General features: G+C 49.9%; 1 protein-coding gene across 1 annotated transcript in view; it reads right to left on the bottom strand.

The window, feature by feature from the left end:
* LOC144722073 (chondroitin sulfate proteoglycan 4-like) overlaps positions 1-18,016 on the bottom strand; it is a 31,657-nt gene extending 13,641 nt beyond the window's left edge. The window contains exons 1-8 of the mRNA XM_078600188.1: positions 17,355-18,016; positions 11,809-11,972; positions 6,325-10,020; positions 5,608-5,811; positions 3,706-3,990; positions 3,121-3,297; positions 1,981-2,179; positions 1,081-1,212 (exon numbers count right to left, since the gene is read on the bottom strand). Of these exons, the coding sequence (XP_078456314.1) occupies positions 1,081-1,212; positions 1,981-2,179; positions 3,121-3,297; positions 3,706-3,990; positions 5,608-5,811; positions 6,325-10,020; positions 11,809-11,972; positions 17,355-17,448 (4,951 nt within the window). The 5' untranslated portion in view covers positions 17,449-18,016. The remainder of the gene's footprint in view (positions 1-1,080; positions 1,213-1,980; positions 2,180-3,120; positions 3,298-3,705; positions 3,991-5,607; positions 5,812-6,324; positions 10,021-11,808; positions 11,973-17,354) is intronic.
* Positions 18,017-20,525: the final 2,509 nt, after the last annotated feature.

The raw sequence follows: 20,525 nt of genomic DNA, 5'->3' as shown, positions 1-20,525 counted from the left end.
AAACACCAAACTGAAACCTTTTACAAGGAATCACGTCTGCATTAACCACAATGCTTGTGGTCAGAATGCAAACATAAAACATACTCTGATAATATATGCATTGTCCTTGAAACTGATTGGTGCACACCAGAGACAGCTTTCTTTTGAGCCTCGTCTCAAACGGTGCTAGACCAGAGGACGCCAAAAGGCGTACTTTGCGCTCCTATCGTGTTTTTGTACTATTTGTTGTAACGTTCTGACCCCGTGTCGCGACTGGACATCTGTGAAAAAGAGCTTGATAGCTCATCGGATTCCTCTAGGATACATAAATATTCTGATTCTGATGTGTTCATCTAATCTCATTGAAAATTAGAACGTGAGACTTGTTTTGTATTTCAGAATTGGCTAGCTGTGTGTTATGGTCAAAGGCTCTTCTTGGGAACAGAGAGAGTGGACATGTTGATCGAGTAATAGTTGGGGGGTGCACTTTACAGACATTAGTGTAAAGTGTGACCTTCAGTGATATGTCAATGTATCTGCCCTCTCTCTATCGAGAAGAAGAGCCATTGTCTAAAATGTACGACCATTACATAAATCTCCAATTAATATTAAGTTTTAATTGTGAACATAGCGAGTACTTTTATTTTTTTTTATTTGTTATTGTGCATCGCTGCCAACACATCTCCTTTCCGCCTTGTTTGATTCAATGAGTTTTCGCACCACAAGCAAAGAAAAATCTGGATAACTTCCTCATTTCTTTTTTTCCAAAAATGCATTCGAAGGCAGCAAAGTGTCAACATTCATATGCAGCTCAACGGGGGAATATAAATGGCAGGCATTTTCTATATACCACAATTGATTTTACTGAAGCATTTTCGATACATATGTGACGAATATTTGTTTAATCCTGATTTGCTCACGAATATCAAGCTGCTGCTGCTGCTGCTGCCGGATGAACTTTGCTATATGTGTGAAAATAAACGAAACAAAACGTATCATTTTTTGTCGCCATCAACCGTTAACGCGACGCGCGTGTCCACAAGGGCACGGGATGTGGCGACACTAAGGGCAAGAGTTCCGCGAGCGTGCCAGGGCCCTCACCAGGATAGACGCTGAGTCCGTTGTTGACCTCCACACTGAGGACGAGCGGCTTGGCTGTGATGCTGAAGATCTGACGAGCAGCAAAGTTCACTCCATCCGTGACCTGGAAGTTGAATCCTCCAGAGGTCGCTCCTAATGGCAGAGGTGAGGATATGAAATCAAATAAAAAAACGATGTAAGCTTTAATTAAAGCACGTGGGTACAGTACAGAAACATAGCCAGCTGGAGTGGCCAGCTGGAATAAGGCATATGTTTATCTAAGTATAGCCGAAGCTCAGCTCAACCACATTGGCAATAGCATCTCTTTGTAGCACAAGACTCCTCTGTGACAGAATCCCTGTCAGAATCCCATTCAATTTCATGCAGATTTTAATGGAGCAATCGCCTGGAGAGGAATCGCAATTCCTGTGGGAACCATCCAGGCGGGATTCATATGAATCGAACGCGAATTTCTGCAGGAATCGCATCATAATAGTATTATTACAAAGGACAAACAGGCCCGCACTGGCAATAGGGCAGCAGTCCGTCGAGCAAATGGCTGGAGGGTCGGTCCATTCTGAGGGCCGGTCGGCCAGTCTGTGTGGGGAAATTGTAAATGTGATCAGACTAATAAAAAACATTTAAAAAAATTAAAATATTGTATTACCTCTAATGTGTATGCCTCATAGCTTATTTTACACTCTCAGTTCACATGAAGTCCCCGTATATTCAGCAGCTGCAAAACATCTTCCTCACCAGCCCCCCAATATGTATTTTTGGACCCAGTCGCAAATGGGCGAACGAGATCGCACGACAATTTGGGCCCGGTGTGTTTACAAATTTGCCTTGGGAGCAATTTTTTGTCAAAAGTGCCGCCACTGCGAGCGAGCGACGCAGAGTTCCGTGACGCGGAGGCCTCACCGCGGTGCGCGAAGACGAGCGAGCCCGAGTCGACGTCCGCTTGCGTGAAGTTGAGCACCGGCTGGTTTGGCCGCTCCCGCAGGGCAACCAGGCCGTTGCTGGGAGGGGAGATGGAGTACGCCAACTCTTCCGGGGTGGTGTCTTTGTCCTCCGTCCTCAGGTCGGCTGACGTGATCTCCGTCACGGAGCCTACCCACACCTGCCAACGCATTTGGATGCGCTTTTACTTTTACTTTACGCACTCACGAATACCTCCGGTTTGTTCGCCATTGTCCAAGCGCTGGAAAAACCAGAACAAATTTCCAAAAAAAGAGAAGGGACTGCCCTGAAATTGCTTGCTCATGCTGCCACCGTTGGTGGAAGGACTTCCATTGGAGGGAGCTCTAGAGACCCCGTGTTGGCTTCACCTTACACGCTGGCCAGACGTCTTGGAGAAAGTAGGAGTACCCACACTTTACCCCACCACACGTAACCTGCCGATCGACTCACTTTGGTGCACCCATTTACACTGCTGGGTAGCAGGCGGGAGGAATGAAGAAACTTGCACCGCTGTTTCAAATGCCATGCCAGGTGATTGACCCGGTGACCTTTGGTGAGCAAGTCTGGTGTGCTAGCCAAACCACAAAAATCAACCTCTATAGAAAGTAAACCGATTCGTACAGAAAAAACACGAGACAATGTTTATCCAGCCACAGCTGGCAAACGAATCTTTTTGGGGCATGCCACCATCTCTCTCTCTCTGCAGCTGGGGGCTCGGTAAGCAGAACCCGAGGTGTTTCGGTGGTAGAATCGCCTGACAATTTGACGATTCGTTTTTTACGTAAGTGTGATGTATTACGTTCGCAGGACATTCATTAACCATTCAATTAATTTGATCCGTTAATTGATACTAAATTGACTCATAAAACGAAACCAAAATACTCGATGACTCATCCTCCTCTCATCTGCTCAATCGAAGGACACGAATGAAATCCTCACAGCACTAACAGGTATCCACAGCTCTCGGGAACATCCCGCACGATGTAGCCGCGTAAAGCACCAGCGAGTGGCACGGCAGCAAGTAGCATGCGGCTACGCCACCGCGAACTCACGCAGCTGGCCAGCTCCCCCGCGAGGCTCCGCGCGACGACGCCTCCTCACCTTGAGGACCTGGTTGGCGGTGACGACGGGAGGCTCGTCGTTGACGGCGGAAACGGCGACCGGCACGACCGTCGGCTTGCTGCGCTTGTGCAGTTCGTCGTCGACGGCCACCAGCGTGAAGTTGTCATCGCGGGTCTCGCTGCCGTCGTGCACGTAGTACACCAGCTCTCGCTCCACCTGCGCAGACGCAGCGGCCGTGGGGGGGGTGAGGGGGGGTGGGGTGGCCGTGGTCATCATCGCAGAGGCCGACGGTGCTGACAACCGTTCCCGATACAAACCAGGGGTGCGGCGATGGAGCGGTGGTTAGCGCACCGCTACGTTGTGAAGTTGCTATTGACTACTTTTTTTATTTACCAGCTATGTGGCTCTATTTTTCAGAAGCGACCTGGCCACGAATGATAGCTCACCGAAGTGGCTTATCATCACGTGCATAATTATATCAGCCAAATACTCCTCCTGCATACCAGGTGAGGTGGTTAACATCTCCCAGCTACCGAGGCGCCCAATCGTCCGAGAGCTTCCCGCCTCGACGACCTCGGCCTCGTCACGGCGAGAGGTTCGACGCCGAGGAACGGCCCCCCGCACCTGCCGACTGGTGAAGGCGGCGAGGGCCACTCCAGGTTGGTCGACGCCCTCCACGCGCCCGTGCTTGGGCGGCTCCGACACCCGGAACTCGAGTTGACGCCTCGCGAAGTGGGGGCTGTCGGCGGTGACGAGCAAGGCCGCGGAGCCGCCCTCGCGCACCGCCAGCACGCCGCCGCCCGGCAGCCGCAGGGGGATGAGGCGCGGCAGGACGTCGACGGCCACCAGCAGTGCCGGCAGTGGCGCCGACACGCCATTGCCCACGTCCAGGGAGAAGCTGTCGTTAAGCTGCGGGGCCGTTCAAGAGGTCGGTGGGTAGGTGGGTAGGGCGGGGAGGGGAGGGGAAAAAAACACGAATTTTTGAAAATATATCGCCAATGTCTTTAATGTTGATCATTCTGTTGCCGGACGGTTGTTTGCGGGTTTATAAACCCCGGTATAAAACTATTTTTTACCACGTAAGGCCCACCGAGCTATATAGCTATTTTTCAGAAGCGACCTGGTCACAAATGATAGCTCAACAAAGTGGCTTATCACGTGGAAATTTATAGCAGCCAAATACTCTACACACAATTCTAAATATTCTTGGTTCTTTCGGTAAAGTCACGTAGAAGGGAAAAAATAAAATAATAAAAATATAAAACAATAAAAAATTATCACGACGTTTCGACTGCAACACAAGCAATCATCAGGTGTGAAATCCACAGCAAGAAAATTTTCTTGTGGAAACAATTCTCACGACGTTTCGACTGCAACACAAACAGTCATCATCAGGTGTGAAATCCACAGCAATAATTTTTCTTGTGGATTTCACACCTGATGATGATTGCTTGTGTTGCAGTCGAAACGTCGTGAGAATTTTTTATTGTTTTATATTTTTATTATTTTATTATTTCCCTTCTATGTGACTTTACCGAAAGAACCAAGAATATGAATCCCTGCAGTCACGAAAGCATTAAATCAAAACTTTTCTAAATGTCGAGGGAAAAACCAGAGGACCCGGAGAAAAATCCATGCAACCATGGGGAGACACGCAAACTCCAAATATACAGGCGTCAGGTTCGGGATCGAACCCACGACCTCCTGTATACAAGTGAGGTAGTTAACATCTCGCCACCGTGATGCTACCGATTGATAGTGGCTAATTAAACACGTGGTTAATGTGTTTAACTTCGGAGAATGACCGTAGCATTATTACGTGTGCGGTCGGGAGGTTGCCCAGCTCCCTGGGCAAGAGGAGATTGAGGAGAGTCCAAGGCTGGCTGGCTGTGAGGCCGCTAGAGGGTGCTATAGCGGTGATCCCCGACCGACTTGGTTGTGACTTTCAATTATTTTCATTGAAGGACGTTTACAGTACGCGTCGGACTCTCCTGCCATGGGAATGGTGACTGTCGAACGACAGTAAAACTGATATTTTAATTCCCAGAGCTGGAATTTTGTCAAATGAAGTGAAAAACCACCGGTTCCTGATGGTGAAATATTGCCATACGGTATGGGGAAGCCTCATAAAATATGACACTCGAGGGCACCCCATTTTGTGGACACGTAACACTCACACGCCACTCACTTGAAATTCACCACTCACCAGTCATCAACCCAGCTGACCCTCACCACTCACCCGATACCAGTCACCAATCACTGGATGCTTGACATCGGAATATTAAATATATCGGCTGTATATCACAACGCTCGTATACGTACCATGGAGGGATTGATCCAACCTAGAAATGTTGCCATTTATTTCTGCTCGCGCGAGACCACGAGAAAGCCATCGAATGCCAAATTCAGGAAAGCTAAACCTGCGAACCTCGTGGTTTGGTGGGAGTCAAGACTTACGACGGTGGAAATGCCGCCTTGCCCTCGAAATGGAAAATGTCACTCAAAATGGTGCGAGCGAGCGCCTACCTGTCCAGGCGAGGTGTGGACGTACTGCACGCGGTTCAAGTTGACGTCCAGCTGCGTGAAAGCCTCCAGTTGCTGCGCTAGCGAGCCCTCGTACTGCTCCTCCTCCTCCTCCCCGTGCGCCACCAGACGACGCAGGAAGCCGTGCCGGGGCGGCTCCCTCACCGTGAACACCAACTCGGCCGGCGGGCTCACTTCGTGCGTGACCTGCCGCACCGCGGGAACGCAGCGACAACGGGCGCGTGTAACTCGCGCTGACCAAGCGTGGAAGGGAAAGGTAAGATGTCTCTCCTCAAGCCACCGCTGGCACGAGGGCCTCCACTAGAGGGAGACATTTTGGCAACTCTTCCACGCTGCCCACAATTGATCTCGCCACATGCGAGCTGCTGGCCGACTGTGGTGTACCCGTTTATACTGCTGGGAGGAGAGGGGGTGAGGGTTGGATTTAGTGGGCAATTTTCCTAATTTGGCACATGGCTGACTCTCTTTCCACCCTGTGAAGCAGACAGCGTGGTATTTTTGGTTCATGAAACCACAAAATTGACCAGGACGGCTGCTGGCATCGATCTGTGAATCTCTGCAACAAGTGTAAAACGCGCTATCGCTTCGTCGTCAGCCCCGATGAATATCACACACACTTTGTCATCTCTGCGCCCTGCACCGACGCTCGTGCTGAACTTTGCAGGAGCATCGCTGCAGCAATCGCCACCGCCGCCGCACCTGAAGGCTGGCGCTGCCGATGGACACGGGCTCCTCCTCTCCCACAACGAGGCTCGCGTTGCGCACGACGGCGGGTGGCTTCTCGTGGCTCTCCAGGAATATGCGAACGGACAGGGAGCCCTCCACCCGCATCTCCGCTCCCTCGCCGTGCCCTCGCAGCTCCACGACGAATCGAAAGCGATCGTGCAGCCCGCCGCGGCCGCCGTCGTGCCGGTACGTCGCCCTACCCATCCGCAGGTCGCTCCGCGTGAACGACTCGGCCGGGTGGCCGTCCAGCAGCAGCCGCCCGTGCATCGGCGACTCGGTCACCCGAAACGCGACGTCGCCGTCGTCCCGCACGTCCACGTTGGTGTCGACGCTCAGGTTCGCCGCGGCGATGGCCCGCGAGTGTCCCCTGCGCACGAGCAGGCCCGTGCCGTTGTTGACCCGGACGTACGGCTCGCTCGCCGCGACCTCCAACAGCGCGGTCACCTGGTGCTTCCCGTCCGACACCCACAGGACGAAGCGACCCTGGTCTGCGCCCCGGTGCGCGAAGAGCACCCGGCGCTCCGCTAGATCTCCCTGGCGGAACTGGTAGAGCTTCTTGCCGGGGTCGTCCTCCGCCACCAGCTCGCCGTTGGGGATGCCGCGCCTCGTGTACACGAGCGCGGCGTCGTCCGAGTCGACGTCGGCGTCGTGGTAAGCCAGGTCGGAGAGGGTGAGCAGCTTGTGGCCGTTCCGTACCACCCGGAGCACGCGGTCCACCGTGCGGGCGGGCTTCTCGTCGTTCCGAAGCTGCACCGTGACGTTGAAGGCGTCGTTGAACGCTGACGAGAAATTCAGGTCCGTGGGAGTGGCGGAGAAAGTGAACCGGTCTTCGGCGGTCTCGGAATCGTCATGGATGTACATGAGCCGTTTGCTCACTATGTCCTCGTTTGTGAAGGTTGTTACGTTGTCGTTACTATCTGCAGAGTCGGAGAGGTTGATTTTCTTAAGTTTTCCATGCCTTGGGCTTTGTTTAATCTGGTAGCGAAAGTTTTGTGTGTTTAGGGTTTTCAAAAACAGCTCGTTCTTCGTAATAAGTTTTCCCTCGCCTTCTACGACGCTAAGCCCATTGTTAGTAACCTCAATTGCCTCGGAATCGGCTTTTATTGTGAAACGAAAACTGTGCAATTTGGACTTGAGGCGCTGGGCCACAACGTGAAACCATACGATGTCTTCCATGTCGGACTTGGCTCTTTCCTTTAGCAAGTAGGAAACGCTTCCACTCCTCACGTCGCGCTGCGTAAACGACGCATTGGCCATCAACTTCACGTCTCCCAGGTACAAATGACCTTTAGCGGGCAGGGTAATGATGTCGTACTTAATGTCTGCGTCGCTCACTTTGGCCCCCTCCACTCGCGTCTGCAGGTTCTTCTGCGTCAAGTGCGCTCGCTCGACCTTGTCAAGCTCCAAGGACCTGTTGTTCACGACCTTGAGCTTCGCCGGACTGACACGGATCGCGAATTCCTGCGGCTCCTCCAAAACCTTTCCGAAAACGGACACCTTGAATCGGAAGCGATCGGTGACGCCGGCGGCGATGTTGGCGCCATCGCTGAGGGCGTAGCTCACGTGCTTCTTCTCCATCGCGCGCTGCGTGAACGACTCGGCCCTCCTCCACCTCCCGTTGGATTCGTACAGCCGCAGGATTTCCCCGTGCTTGGGCAGCTCCGTGACGCTGTACTGTATCTCCACGTCCTGGTCCGCTGCGTTGGTGCGCACCGAGAGGTTTGCGGTGAGAATCAACGCCGATCCTTCCAGCGCCGACACGGATATCCCGGTGTTGTTCTCCACGCCAAACTCACCGGGGATAGCGAGGAGCCGGAGCACCACGGTGTTGCTCACCTTTTCCCCGTCGCTCACGCGCAAAGCAATCCGCGAGTTCCTGATCAAGCCGTGGTGCACAAAGTACACGTCCCCCGCCCGCATGTCCGCGTATGAAAAGTATGTGATGACCTTGCCCGGTTCCCGTGTGCTCTCCAGGTGACCGGCTCCCGCGTTCAAGTTGCCCAGGACGGAGATCTTCAGCTCGGCGGCGTCTGTGTCCGCGTCGATGGCTTGCAGTACGTCCGGGGTGAGCTTTTTCCTACTCTGTTCCACAAGCGTGAACAGGTTCCCGGTTGGAAGCACCAACTCCGGAGGATCGTTTACCGGCAACACGGTTATGTTAAAGACGTACCGCTCCTTCAGTCCATTGAGGACGACGTCGGGCATTTTATTCCTGTTGCCGGTCACGTAGAGCTCGAAGGTGAACGTGTCACCCGGGGCCTCGGAGCCGTCGTGCACGTACACCACCCGCTCCTGAGACACATCCAGGAGGTTGAACACCACGTGCCCTGCGCTCGGTGCATCTGACTCAGTCTCTGGCACGGCACCGCTGACCTTAATCTTGCCGTGCCACGGCCCGCTCAAAACTCTGAAGAACAACTGCGATGGTCGATTTCCCAGTGCCTGGAGGTTCACGTTCGTTCTGATATTTTTGTAATTCAAGTTTGCTTTCCCCCCTTCCGGTAACTCCAGCTCGTGCAGGAGCAGAAGAGGAGGCTCCGTGGGCTTAATGGTGGTGGAAGTAGCGGCAGCCGTGGTGGCAACAGTGGTCGTTGGCGCCTTTGTCGGCGGCGCAGTCGGCCTCGTGGTGCCCTTAACTCTCCGTGGTTTGGTTGTCGGCGTGACGGGCGCCTTGAGTTTGGCGGTCGGGGCTGCTGTCGCCACGCCGTCCCGACAGCCCACGGCGATGTCCTTGGACACCTGCACGTCCTGCAGGCTCCGCCGCTCCCCGTCCACCCTCAGGTCGCGCAAGCAGCCGCGCAGCGACCCGCCCATTCCTCGGCTGCTGCCGCCCCTCAGCGAGACCAGGCCGTTCCTCCGCGCCTCGGCTCTCGTGCTGGAGTCCACGCCGCCGACGAACAGGGGCTCGCCGCTGCGCCGCAGCTCCAGGAACTTGCGGGTGTCAACCACCACGAAGCTCTCTGTCACGGTATAGTTATCCACCCTCAACGTGACGTGCCGGGCGGTGAAAGCGAAATGGACGTGGTGCCAGCGGCTGTCGTTCACCATGGTCTTGGGACTCATGACCACGGTTCTTTCGCCGACGTTGAGGAGTGACCACAAGCGGCCCTCGCGTATTTCGAGCGCTGCAAACGGAGGATTTTTGCCCGCCCGGAAGTGGTAGAGCAAGATGCCACTCTTGACACTCACGCGCACCTGGAACTCAAAGACCGCCTTGCCGCTGTCCCCCCAGACGGGTGGGAACGCCAAGTATGACCACGGGCTGAAGAAGCTAACGGCATCATCGGGGTTGGCCTCAAACTCAGGGCTGCAGCCTGCCGAGACCTCGTGCACCGTCTTGTGACCGGCGTACGACCGCAGGGACGCCAGAATGTCGTGCCCATTGAAGACCGCTTCCTCCACGCAGCCCCTGAAGGACTGCACGCCTCCGCGGCCGGTGAGGTAGGGCCGCTCCAGGCTGCCGATCCCGCCAAGCAGAAGGCCGTGCTGGATGTTCAGCTCCTGCAGCTGACCTGGGAGGCGCGCTGAGCTGGGTGCGCGGCCGTCCACCGTCATGGTAACCGCCTCCCCCTTGCGCTGAACTCTCACGCGGTGCCACTCCAGGTCATTCATGCGCACGCCAGGCTCGGTCCGTAGCATGCCCTCTCCGGAGCCCAGCTCCATTCGCAGCTGCATCCGTGCAAAACATACGAGGAAATGGGGAAAAAAGCATTAAACGTAGATTGCAAAAAAAAAACGTTAAGAGCATCAGTGTAGTAAATTGATTAAAGATGTAATGCCAGTTCAACGATCCAATCCCTAATACTGCAGAGGTGTGTGTTTTCGTTGCTGTTTCAAATGAACAATATCTACAATACTGACTATACAGTATTGCAGTTTGTCACCGTTGTATCCCAGACCCCCTGGACTTGGCATATGCCTTTGAAAAGTGGACAGCGAACATGTGTCCCTGCCAATAAGTGTGCATAGGTTATTTTTAACTCACTGGCTAAAAATACAGTTGCAGATCAGCGGGAGTTCGCCGCAAAGGTTCAACAATGTCAATGTTATGGAGGCCTATTTTTCACTGACTCTCCCTCGACTGTGGATTGCTATTCCATCGATTAAAGATGTTACTTTCTGCGAGTGTAAGGATGGAACGCCTTTGCCACTAAACACCACTGTAGATTCACCTTTACATGTTAATGTTGGTAATTGGATTGTTAGCGCCCTATCCTATGAATCCAGCGAGCTAAGTTCGAGTCTAGGCCATGGCTAACATCAATGGTGATATTTTAAGCAGTATTGTGCAACAGCATCACCTGTCCACGTTGATCAGCGTGGTAAAGTACGGTCAAACACTCTCCATGACAAATACGGTACGGGAAGGCCTTTTCAAATATGTAAACATTCTTATTTTAAAGGACAATTAATCTTCATTAAGCATGTTATTCTCCCTCAAAGAGAATCTGTGAATACAGAGATGAAAGGCAACCCATTTTCTGGGATCCGAACGATCTATTCGTGAGAGATCAGATGGTGGACAATGCAAAGCTGATGCTTGAAATGCCGTTTTTGAATCGTATTTCAAGGTGTGTGTTTTAAAACAGTATGAAGAGAGTGATTGACGAACGATAAACAAAGCGCTTACAGTTGTTAAAACAAGTGGTTTAAGGCGTGCAGTGATCCCTCGATCGGTTACAAGGTTTCACCTGTCATCCGGTACTCACAGCTTTCCAGTGCATTAGGTCAGCCCAGATGTTTGTGCTAGATTAGTTCATCATATCGTGCTGTGCTGCAGAAACAAAGATGATCCCCTGCTGTGGGTGGGCTAACTCATTTGCTCACTACACATGTAATAAAGATTACTCCCCTCGATTTTGTAATTTAACGTGGCCGAAAATATTACGCACATTATAAAAGTCTGAAGCAAAAAGTACCAAATTACACTGGTCAAAAAAAAAAAATTATGGTCTGTTGCAGCTGTTTTAGACTAATTTCAGGGTGCTGATTCCAAATCTGATCTCAGATTTGCTCTATCACATCTCATTTTTATGCTATCGGCACACCCCATTTTCATTGATTTTACCCAAAATTAACTCTGTCACTTATGATTGCAAGTTGTTGCGAGTCAGTGACTGCTTTAATGTTAAAATATGGTGCTGTATTTTTAGGATAGTGTGTTTATAATATCATTTTATGTAGATATCCACATTTATTTAATATTTTTCTTCTGCAGTTTTTATTGAAAATGCAATATTTGATATCTCAAAAAACCTGATGTGATAGACAAAAACTGATGCCAGATTTGGAATCAGCACCACAAAATTACATTAAAACCGTTGGAATACCTTATGCCAGAAAAAGTGTGTTGAGCAGTGTAATCCCAGCATATTCGGGATGTTGCAAGAACAACAACAGCAACGTACAAATTCGTTTATTTTCCTGTGAAACAAAAGTACTCTCCCAGGCGCCCACCTGCAAGCGCCCGGCGCGTAGCTCCAGCAGGCAGTAGTCGCTGCTGCCTGCGGCCAGGAACAGCAGCGCGTTCCGCTGGTGCGTACGGAAGCGCAGACTCAGCTCCGTTTGGTCAGACGCCTCGGTCAGCAGAAGCTCCACGTAGCTGTCTCCGAAGAACGAAGCTGCGTGCACGCAACGCACGAGAGTGGCTTGAACAACGCACGAGAGGGGCTTGAACAACGCACGAGAGCGTCTTGAACAATGCAAGAGAGTGGCACAGCTCATGACAGCGGCCTAAACAATGCATGAGTGTGGCCTGAACAACGCACGAGAGTCGCTTGAACAACGCACGAGAGTGGCTTGAACAACGTATGAAAGTGACTTGAACAATGCACGAGAGTGGCTTGAACAACGTATGAAAGTGGCTTGAACAACGCACGAGAGTGGCTTGAACAACGCATGAAAGTGGCTTGAACAACGCACGAGAGTGGCTTGAACAACGTATGAACGTGGCTTGAACAACGCACGAAAGTGGCTTGAACAACGCATGAAAGTGGCTTGAACAACGCACGAGAGTGGCTTGAACAACGCATGAAAGTGGCTTGAACAACGCATGAAAGTGGCTTGAACAACGCACGAGAGTGGCTTGAACAACGTATGAAAGTGGCTTGAATAACGCATGAGAGGGGCTTGAACAACGCATGAAAGTGGCTTGAACAACGCATGAAAGTGGCTTGAACAACGCACGAGAGTGGCTTGAACAACGCATGAAAGTGGCTTGAACAACGCACGAGAGGGGCTTGAACAACGCACGAGAGTGGCTTGAACAACACACGGGGGGGGGGGGGGGGCACCCGGCTGTATGTATCCTTTTAGTGGCATTTTAAAAAGTTAAAGGCCAATAAGATTCACCATCTCATTCGTAAAGGGGGCATGTGTAATAATGAACAAAAATATCTAATGCATGACGCTAATATTATTCTGTAATGACATTATATATTTTTCTTCCAGAAATCTGATTGGAGAATAAAATATTAACCGTCACAATGAATAATGACATTCATTACAACACATGTTTTCACCATTTATGCGTATTGGGCTTTCTTCCAAATGTGAAAGGGGATATCTGGAACACACTGTATATTAATATAGTACATCTACTATAGATATAGTACTTCTACTATATTAATGCACAGTACTGTATATTTATCTGCAGGCATCTGCTTATCATAACAAGATCCCTGGGTGATATGTCTCTCTGCAGCATACTTCAGCCCTTTTGTTGTTTTGCCAAAGTTTGAAGTGGAACTTTCACATGTAATCAGCAGTCCGTCACGGGACACCACGCCTCTTCTAGACAAACCCATCATTGTGTGCACACCAGTTGCTTCACACACGTCTCTCACACAGCTCTGGCACAGTGCATTAACGAGGTCACAGTGGACATGCCAATTCAACTGAAGATGCTTTATTAAAATAGATACACCTCGAAAGATAATTGCAGTGACATTTTACATTTTTTGTCAGATTGGAAAGCCTTACGGTAATCGCATTACACCTATACGTGTGAATGAGTACAGCACCCTTTATGCTTTTCTGAAAAGCTTCTGAAAATCAGTTTCTGCTCCGACACCTATTCGGCAATATATGTTTGAATACAACTGCAATGTAGCAGGCCAATGAGCGTTTCAACTGCGTTTAGAAATGTCATTAATTCACGGTTTTACTTGCGGAATGACTCATTCGCCTACAAATTTAGCCACGGAGTTGTTGCAAGAACTATCACAGCCGAGGCTCTGGAGCAATCGGTTCTTAGCCTGGGGTGCACAGGTGCGAGATGCCCTTTCTGGGGGTGCGAGATACGTGCAGATTTTTTTTTAGAAGGCAAATAATCGAAACAACAAATTAAGCACGTACTGTAGTACAACTACTTTGTTTCCACAAACCCTCTGTATTTATTCACATGATGCATGTTGTTAGCGATTGAGAACCAAAGTGGCGCAAGGCTGCAGTAAAGGTTAAGAACCGCTGCTCCTGAGCAAAAACGGCTCGAGAGCGAAAGGTAAAACCGCCGATCTTGTGTTGCATGCCAGGAAGGCATGGGGTGTGTATGAGAGTGTTTACAGGGTGGAAGGTGGAGAGAACTGTGGTTAACGCATTCCTCCCATTCACAGTTCACACCTGTGCCTCCACGGGCCCCAGGAATGCTGCCGCTGTGGCTTTCCAATGTTCCGTTTCCCCAAACACGAAGCGACAAAGCTGGACACAAAGGGAAGGTCACGCGATCCTCGTCCTTGACCCCCTCTCCCGATTTGCCGAACGAAATGGTGCTGCGTGAACATCTCGGCGAGCTTCAGGAAATGCATCGTGAATGAAGAAGGCGAGCGTCACAAACCGGTGTGGAGAGGTTCGGTGATAGGAATATATATCTTCGAAGACATATATCTTCGATTTTTGTTCGAGTGGGGCGTCATACTTGGCATGATATTTATCACCAGTTGCTGGGCACGGAGCCGGAGGCATTCAAGGCAAAGTGGCCAGCGAATGAAGAGTATTCCGGTTTAACATAGAGTAGTATAAAAGTAGAAACTTTTTTTTATTGAGCAAAGTTATAGGAACATATTTTTCAGTGAGTAAGAAAGCCAGAGGCCCTATCCTTGCAGATGAGGGCAGACACCGCACGGCAGCAGCTCGGCAAGGAACGCCTGATGCCAGACACGATTACACGCTTTGGAAAAGTCAAAAGAGATAAACACGGATTCTCCAACATGCTCACAACACAAGAGGTCCAGATATGAGTTCCATTGGCTAACATACTTACATCGAGAGCATGCTCGTTGGAAATGTTACTGATGGTCATTCACAATTGATAATAATGACTCCAGGTGATAAAGAATCTCTTTATTGTTGACAGATTCAGGGGCTAGACAATTTGGAATCACAAGAAGTGGATCGCCCTTTTTTTTAGTTGGCAAGAATTGAGATAACTTCCAGATTGTTGGTGCAATATGTCTGCAGCATGAGAGCTCGAAGAGCCGATTCAGAACAGACGAATGTTCTGGAGTAAACATGTTAAGCACAACACCTGGTATGACGTTAGGAACCACAAACTCTGGAATGTGTTATACTGTACTCAGACAGTACAGCGAGGCTCAAGTTGCTTCGTGCGATGGTTAGAATGAAACCACAGTTGGTAAGTTATAAATCTGGTCTTCATAACACGAGCGTAATGCAACATAATCGGCAATCATTTTCCCCTTTGCGTAAAAAAAAAATTCACGGACCCAGACTCATCCATCGTATTTTAGCGGAAATTAGTTTTTGCAGAAGTTGTTGGAGACTGCTGTGGCAAAGGAGAAGAAGCGGTGAAAACCGACGGAAATCAAATGCCAGGTTTTTGCAAGTGCAGTTGATAAAGTGGAACCTTGCATGCTTGATGACAGGTCTCCATTTGTGCTTTTTCATCTTTTCATTCGTTAACCCAGAAAAGCCTCACTGACACTCGAGACTTGCATTAGAGAATACCTGCACATTCTCTGGGATAGAACTAAAAGTTCCGCACAGATGGATTCACAAACCCTTTGTTTCCATACTGCAAACATTGGTTGACATTGGGCCAACGTCCCACAAACGTTGACATGTTTACCATGCACTGTACATGCCAGAACATAGTTTGTAGAAACTATAAAATGGAACGGACAATCTTCACTCCGCTTGGCAACCCTCAATTGGTCAGTTGTTTGAAATTCCACATCCACACTCAAGCTTTGCACAGATGGATTCAGGAACATGCTTGCCCTACCTCGTACGCTCTTTGTACGGCACTTCTGAACACATATCATGGTTTTAACTGACACCAAACTATTGCAGGAGAAGAGAGTGCTGCTAAACTTAGCACGTGTCAGCGTCCTCCTCGCTCAACCATTACCACCAATGTCAGATGCAGTTGCTAGAGAGCAGTGTGAATAATTAAAAAGAATATTAAATTGCTGGCATGCAACAACAACAACAGTCACGACATACAAGGCCCATATCTGAGTGTTTAGTTTTCGGTTTATCAGCCAGCAAAGATGACCTAAGCCTCTGACCGAATCACACGGAATGCACCCGGTCTTGTTAGAGCTCACAAGTAGAAGCTGGATTTTGGCCTGGATAGTGCTTGGATGTGTGACCACCATGCGCACACACGGCTTGTGATAGGCTCCGACGAAGAATTCGTTGTGAGCAGTAGATCGGTGAAGGCAAATCCATTGCTGTTGCTGTACTGCTACGCTCTCGTGTCTATATTGACTGGCTTCACTAACCCGCACTGACCAGCGTGGTGAAGTATGGTCGATTAACCCCCACACAAACCGCACGGCTTGGAGAGGCCCCTCATCCAGCAGTGGATTGACAAAAAGGGCATATGTGTGTGTATGTGCACGTAGAGAGGTGCCCAAAATGTCCTCAATTCTAACTCGACAGCCAGTCAAGTTGACTGCAACGTCTGTGAATGACCTCCATCTCTCGACAGGTTGGTTCTAAGGTTGTCACCCGTGTTGTTGGGCAAGATGCCCCGAGTTCCACTCCGCGTTACTGGGAGCTTCTTCAGGAATTGAAAATTCCGACATCGCGCCGACCAACATGAAAACACAATCCCGGCTGATATTCTGCAAAACCGCGACAATCTACGGCAGTCGTTTGTCAGCAGAGGTGACCACAACACCAGAGACAAAGATTTCCTCCTCCCCCCCCATAGCCTTCATCAGGCTGTTGGAGCAAGTGCTGTTAGCGAGCACCTATTAAGGTCGGCACACAAGGAGGTGGGTGGCCAGCACCACGCACGGCCGCCTTTGTCTATCTTGTTGTCGGATGTTTACACAACGCACCAGGTACTCATTTGAGGCTGAGTCGACCCAGGGGAGGCTCATGACCGGTCACTGATGTTGGCCGTGAGCGGGAATCGAAATCGGGCGGCTGGGTTCGTAGCGCAGCGCACTAACCACTACACAACCTCTCCCCTCGACAGCACCACCACCACCATCAGCACCACCCGAACCAACAACGCGAACCAGCAAATGTGACCACAACACCACCATCAGCACCACCCGAACCAGCAAATGTGACCACAACACCACCACCACCATCAGCACCACCCGAGCCAACAACGCGAACCAGCAAATGTGACCACAACACCACCATCAGCACCATCAGCACCACATGAACCACCAACACGAACCAGCAAATGTGATCACAACACCACCACCACCATGAGCACCACCATAACCACCAACGCGAACCAGCAAATGTGATCACACCACCACCACCATGAGCACCACCATAACCACCAACATGAACCAGCAAATGTGATCACAACACCACCACCACCATGAGCACCACCATAACCACCAACGCGAACCAGCAAATGTGACCACAACACCACCATCAGCACCACCCGTACCACCAACGCGAACCAGCAAATGTGACCACAACACCACCATCAGCACCACCCGAACCAACAAGACGAACCAGCAAATGTGACCACATCACCACCACCACCATCATTAGCTTCACCCCAAACTCACCGCCCAGCGCAGGGTCGCTCTGGCTCAGCGCGGTGACCACGGCGAGGGCGAGAAGAAGACCCCCCCGACTTCTGGCCGCGCGTTGTGAGCCCATGGCTGGCGTCTTGAGACGTGGGGCCGTTGGGGGGGGGGGTACGGCCCTCTCCTCCTCCTGGCCGGGCGAGGCAGCTTCAGCCCCGGGCAGATGGGGTCGCTTCTGATCCTCCTCCTGCGTTGCCAACTCCCTGGTTAGATACGAATCGGAAAGTCATCAAAAGAAACTGAAAAGAAAGGTCGCTAGATAGCCCATTCCTCTCTCAATCTCATCACTAGCGGTAGCTAGCAGCTATGCTTGATCCACTGCTGGATAAAGGACTACCCAAGCCGTCAAAAGGACAGTACTTTTGACAACTGAGCACGGGTTATCATCATCGCCACGACACACGCGCATCGCCAACACTGACGCGCTTTCCTTCAGCGCGTATCCAGCCGGTGTGTTCGCTCCCTGGCCTACATCGTTGTGTTTGTTGCAGCTATAAGTTGTAGCCCGTCGCTTTAGAAGTAACGACTGCCGCTAGAGATGTATTATAACCCGCAGCGCACACCAGCAATACAAAAGAAAAGAACACAAGTCGCTAACATCTACAGCGACGAATAAAAATGTGGCTCGAACCAACGTTGGAAGCCACACAGGAATGCGGACGCGTGACGTTAAAATCCCAGCCGGGCTCGGGTGGAGGGATGCGGGGGGACACGCGGGGGGCTGCCCGGTGGAGTCCCGTGGGGGTCTTGGGGCAGAAGGCGCCCGTGGGTCAAGGGGTCACTGGTGGCTGCGCAAGGGGTCACCAAGAGGGAATAGCAAGACGAGCTACATTTTGTTGTTGTTGTTCGAATTGGGTAAAATACAATGAACAATTCAGTATTTCGAGAGCCGCAATGTAGAAATACGAGACGGGCGGTGATTCTTCATACACAAGGTCACGAAGCAGCCCTGGCAGTGGCGACACGAGCGTGGGGCATGCAGGGGGGGGGGTGTCTTGGCCCCCCTGATGGCCAAAGATACGAGTTGGGGGCCCCCTTAAAATCCACTATGAGAGATGTTTTCAACAGCAGTGTAAAAGAACAACAACACTCAATTAAAACGCGGCTTAAAATGTCCTTCATGGTAATACTTTAATTTACATACTCTTTGGTTCTTTCGGTAAAGTCACGTAGTTAGAAATAAAATAATTGTATTTAAAATAATTATATTTTATTTAAAATAATTATATTTTATATCTCACTACGTGACTTTACCGAAAGAACGAAAGAGTATGGATTTCTGCAGTCACGAAAGCTTCAAATCACTTTAATTTACGTTACACGTGTTATTTGAATTTATTTAGAGCGCTAACGTGTTGGCGATCATGCGAGACAAAATCAAATATTGGGGCACCACATCTGACCGATTGCAGCACCAACAACCCCCTGAGCTGAGAGTGGAGCTGCTATGTCACTGGTGGGTAGGGCAGTGGTTCTTCACTGATTTTCAGACAGGGAGCCACTTTCACCGATTAGACATCGTCAATGTGAGGGCCGCCACACATTTGAAACCGTTGGGGTTTGACAGCACGATGATGATGGGGGGTGTTTTCACATGTTGTGTATTGTCGGGGCCGCACTATGAAGAACACTCATAGCCCAACACCAATGGAGACTAGGCTCTAAGAAAAGCTGTCTCGGGTGTGGACCAATCAACTTCAAGGACAGTGCATATCATTATCAGAGTTGTTTCTTTTTGTTTGCATTTTGACTGCTTGTGTTGTGGTTATTGCAAACATGATGCCTTGTATAAAGGTGTCAGTTTTGTACCAGTTGAAAGGGTAAAAATCTATTACTACTCATAATAAAGGTTTTTGGGTTGGATCGCGTTATTATAAATGTGTCGCAACCTTCCACCACCCGACACGACCAATCAGTAAAACATGTGTCGCGTTAACAAAACGCCAGTTAGTTAGCTATCAATCTTGATGAGAACGCCAGTTAATTACTTATTCAACCCACCGGTGTGTTTGAAGAGTGAATCAACAACATTTAGAATTTGAGCACGACGTTTCGCTGGTAATTACATCCAGCATCTTCGGCCGATTTGCCAGAATAGTGAAGCCATCCACCTGCTTCTGATGGCCATGTTGGGTGGTGGAGGGTTGTGAAACATTTATAATAACGCGATCTAATCCAAAAACCTTTATTATGAATGATACTGGTCGCGAAAGCCTACGTGTTAAAAGGAAGAACACTGTCAGGTCGGGGATCATCCAGAAAGGGGAAGAATGAGGGTAAGGGTAGCGACGAGACACGGACTCTTGAGTTATGCATGCAAGTTACTTTATAGGCGAGCAAATATGTATCAAGAGTATATCATATTATAAGATTCTGGTATTGCATGCGGAGCTCTATAAGTAACCTCTGTTGCCCCTATGGTTTGGAATTCTCTTCCAACAGCCGTGCGTTTGATGTCGATTCCCTGCCCTTGTTCAAATCCGGGCTCAAATCCACGACTGCCTGCCTCTATGTGTACAGAGGTTATACTTAGATCGTGATTTCAAATTGTATTGTACTGCACGAGACGTGTTGTCACGCGCCTGCCCCACAATGGGGTTCTTGAGTAAGCAGCCGACGTTTTGGGCAATGGCCCTTTCTCAAAAGCCATTGTCCGGAACGTCGTCTTAGTATTTATGTTTTCCTCTGAAGGCGGTATTATGGACAAAAGTCTTCAGTTTTTGCTATTTGTGTTTGTTTACCGCTGACAACGCATTTTCATCAAATAATTTTCCAAATTTCTGTTGCTTTTGTTTGTCGCTGCTGCTGATGTTGATGACCTTCACTCTGAGCAGTGCCGGATTAAGCTAGTGCGGGGCCTGTAGCATATGTTATAAAAAGGGCTCTAAATAAAAAACACGTAAATATTAAAACACATATGTTTTACTTGCACAGTAAAGTAATTGCATTTTTTCATTTGCTATACAGCCAGATAAAACTACAAATCGCTAACTTTAAACACCCAGTCGTTAATTTAAAAAAGTTGAAGGCAGTGTAGTACTATAGTAATAGTGCAGAATCACTGAACCGGAATTGATAGCTTGAAATCATTTATCGCGGGGCCCTTGAAAGTGCGGGGCCCGTAGCTACTACATATGTGGCTACTTTTGC

This window comes from Lampetra planeri, chromosome 13 (assembly GCF_965212315.1).
Source record: "Lampetra planeri chromosome 13, kcLamPlan1.2.h2, whole genome shotgun sequence".
Taxonomy (NCBI): Eukaryota; Metazoa; Chordata; class Hyperoartia; order Petromyzontiformes; family Petromyzontidae; genus Lampetra; species Lampetra planeri.
The sequence above is the reverse complement of the archived record's forward strand: the minus strand, read 5'-3'. Positions and strand labels throughout refer to the sequence as shown.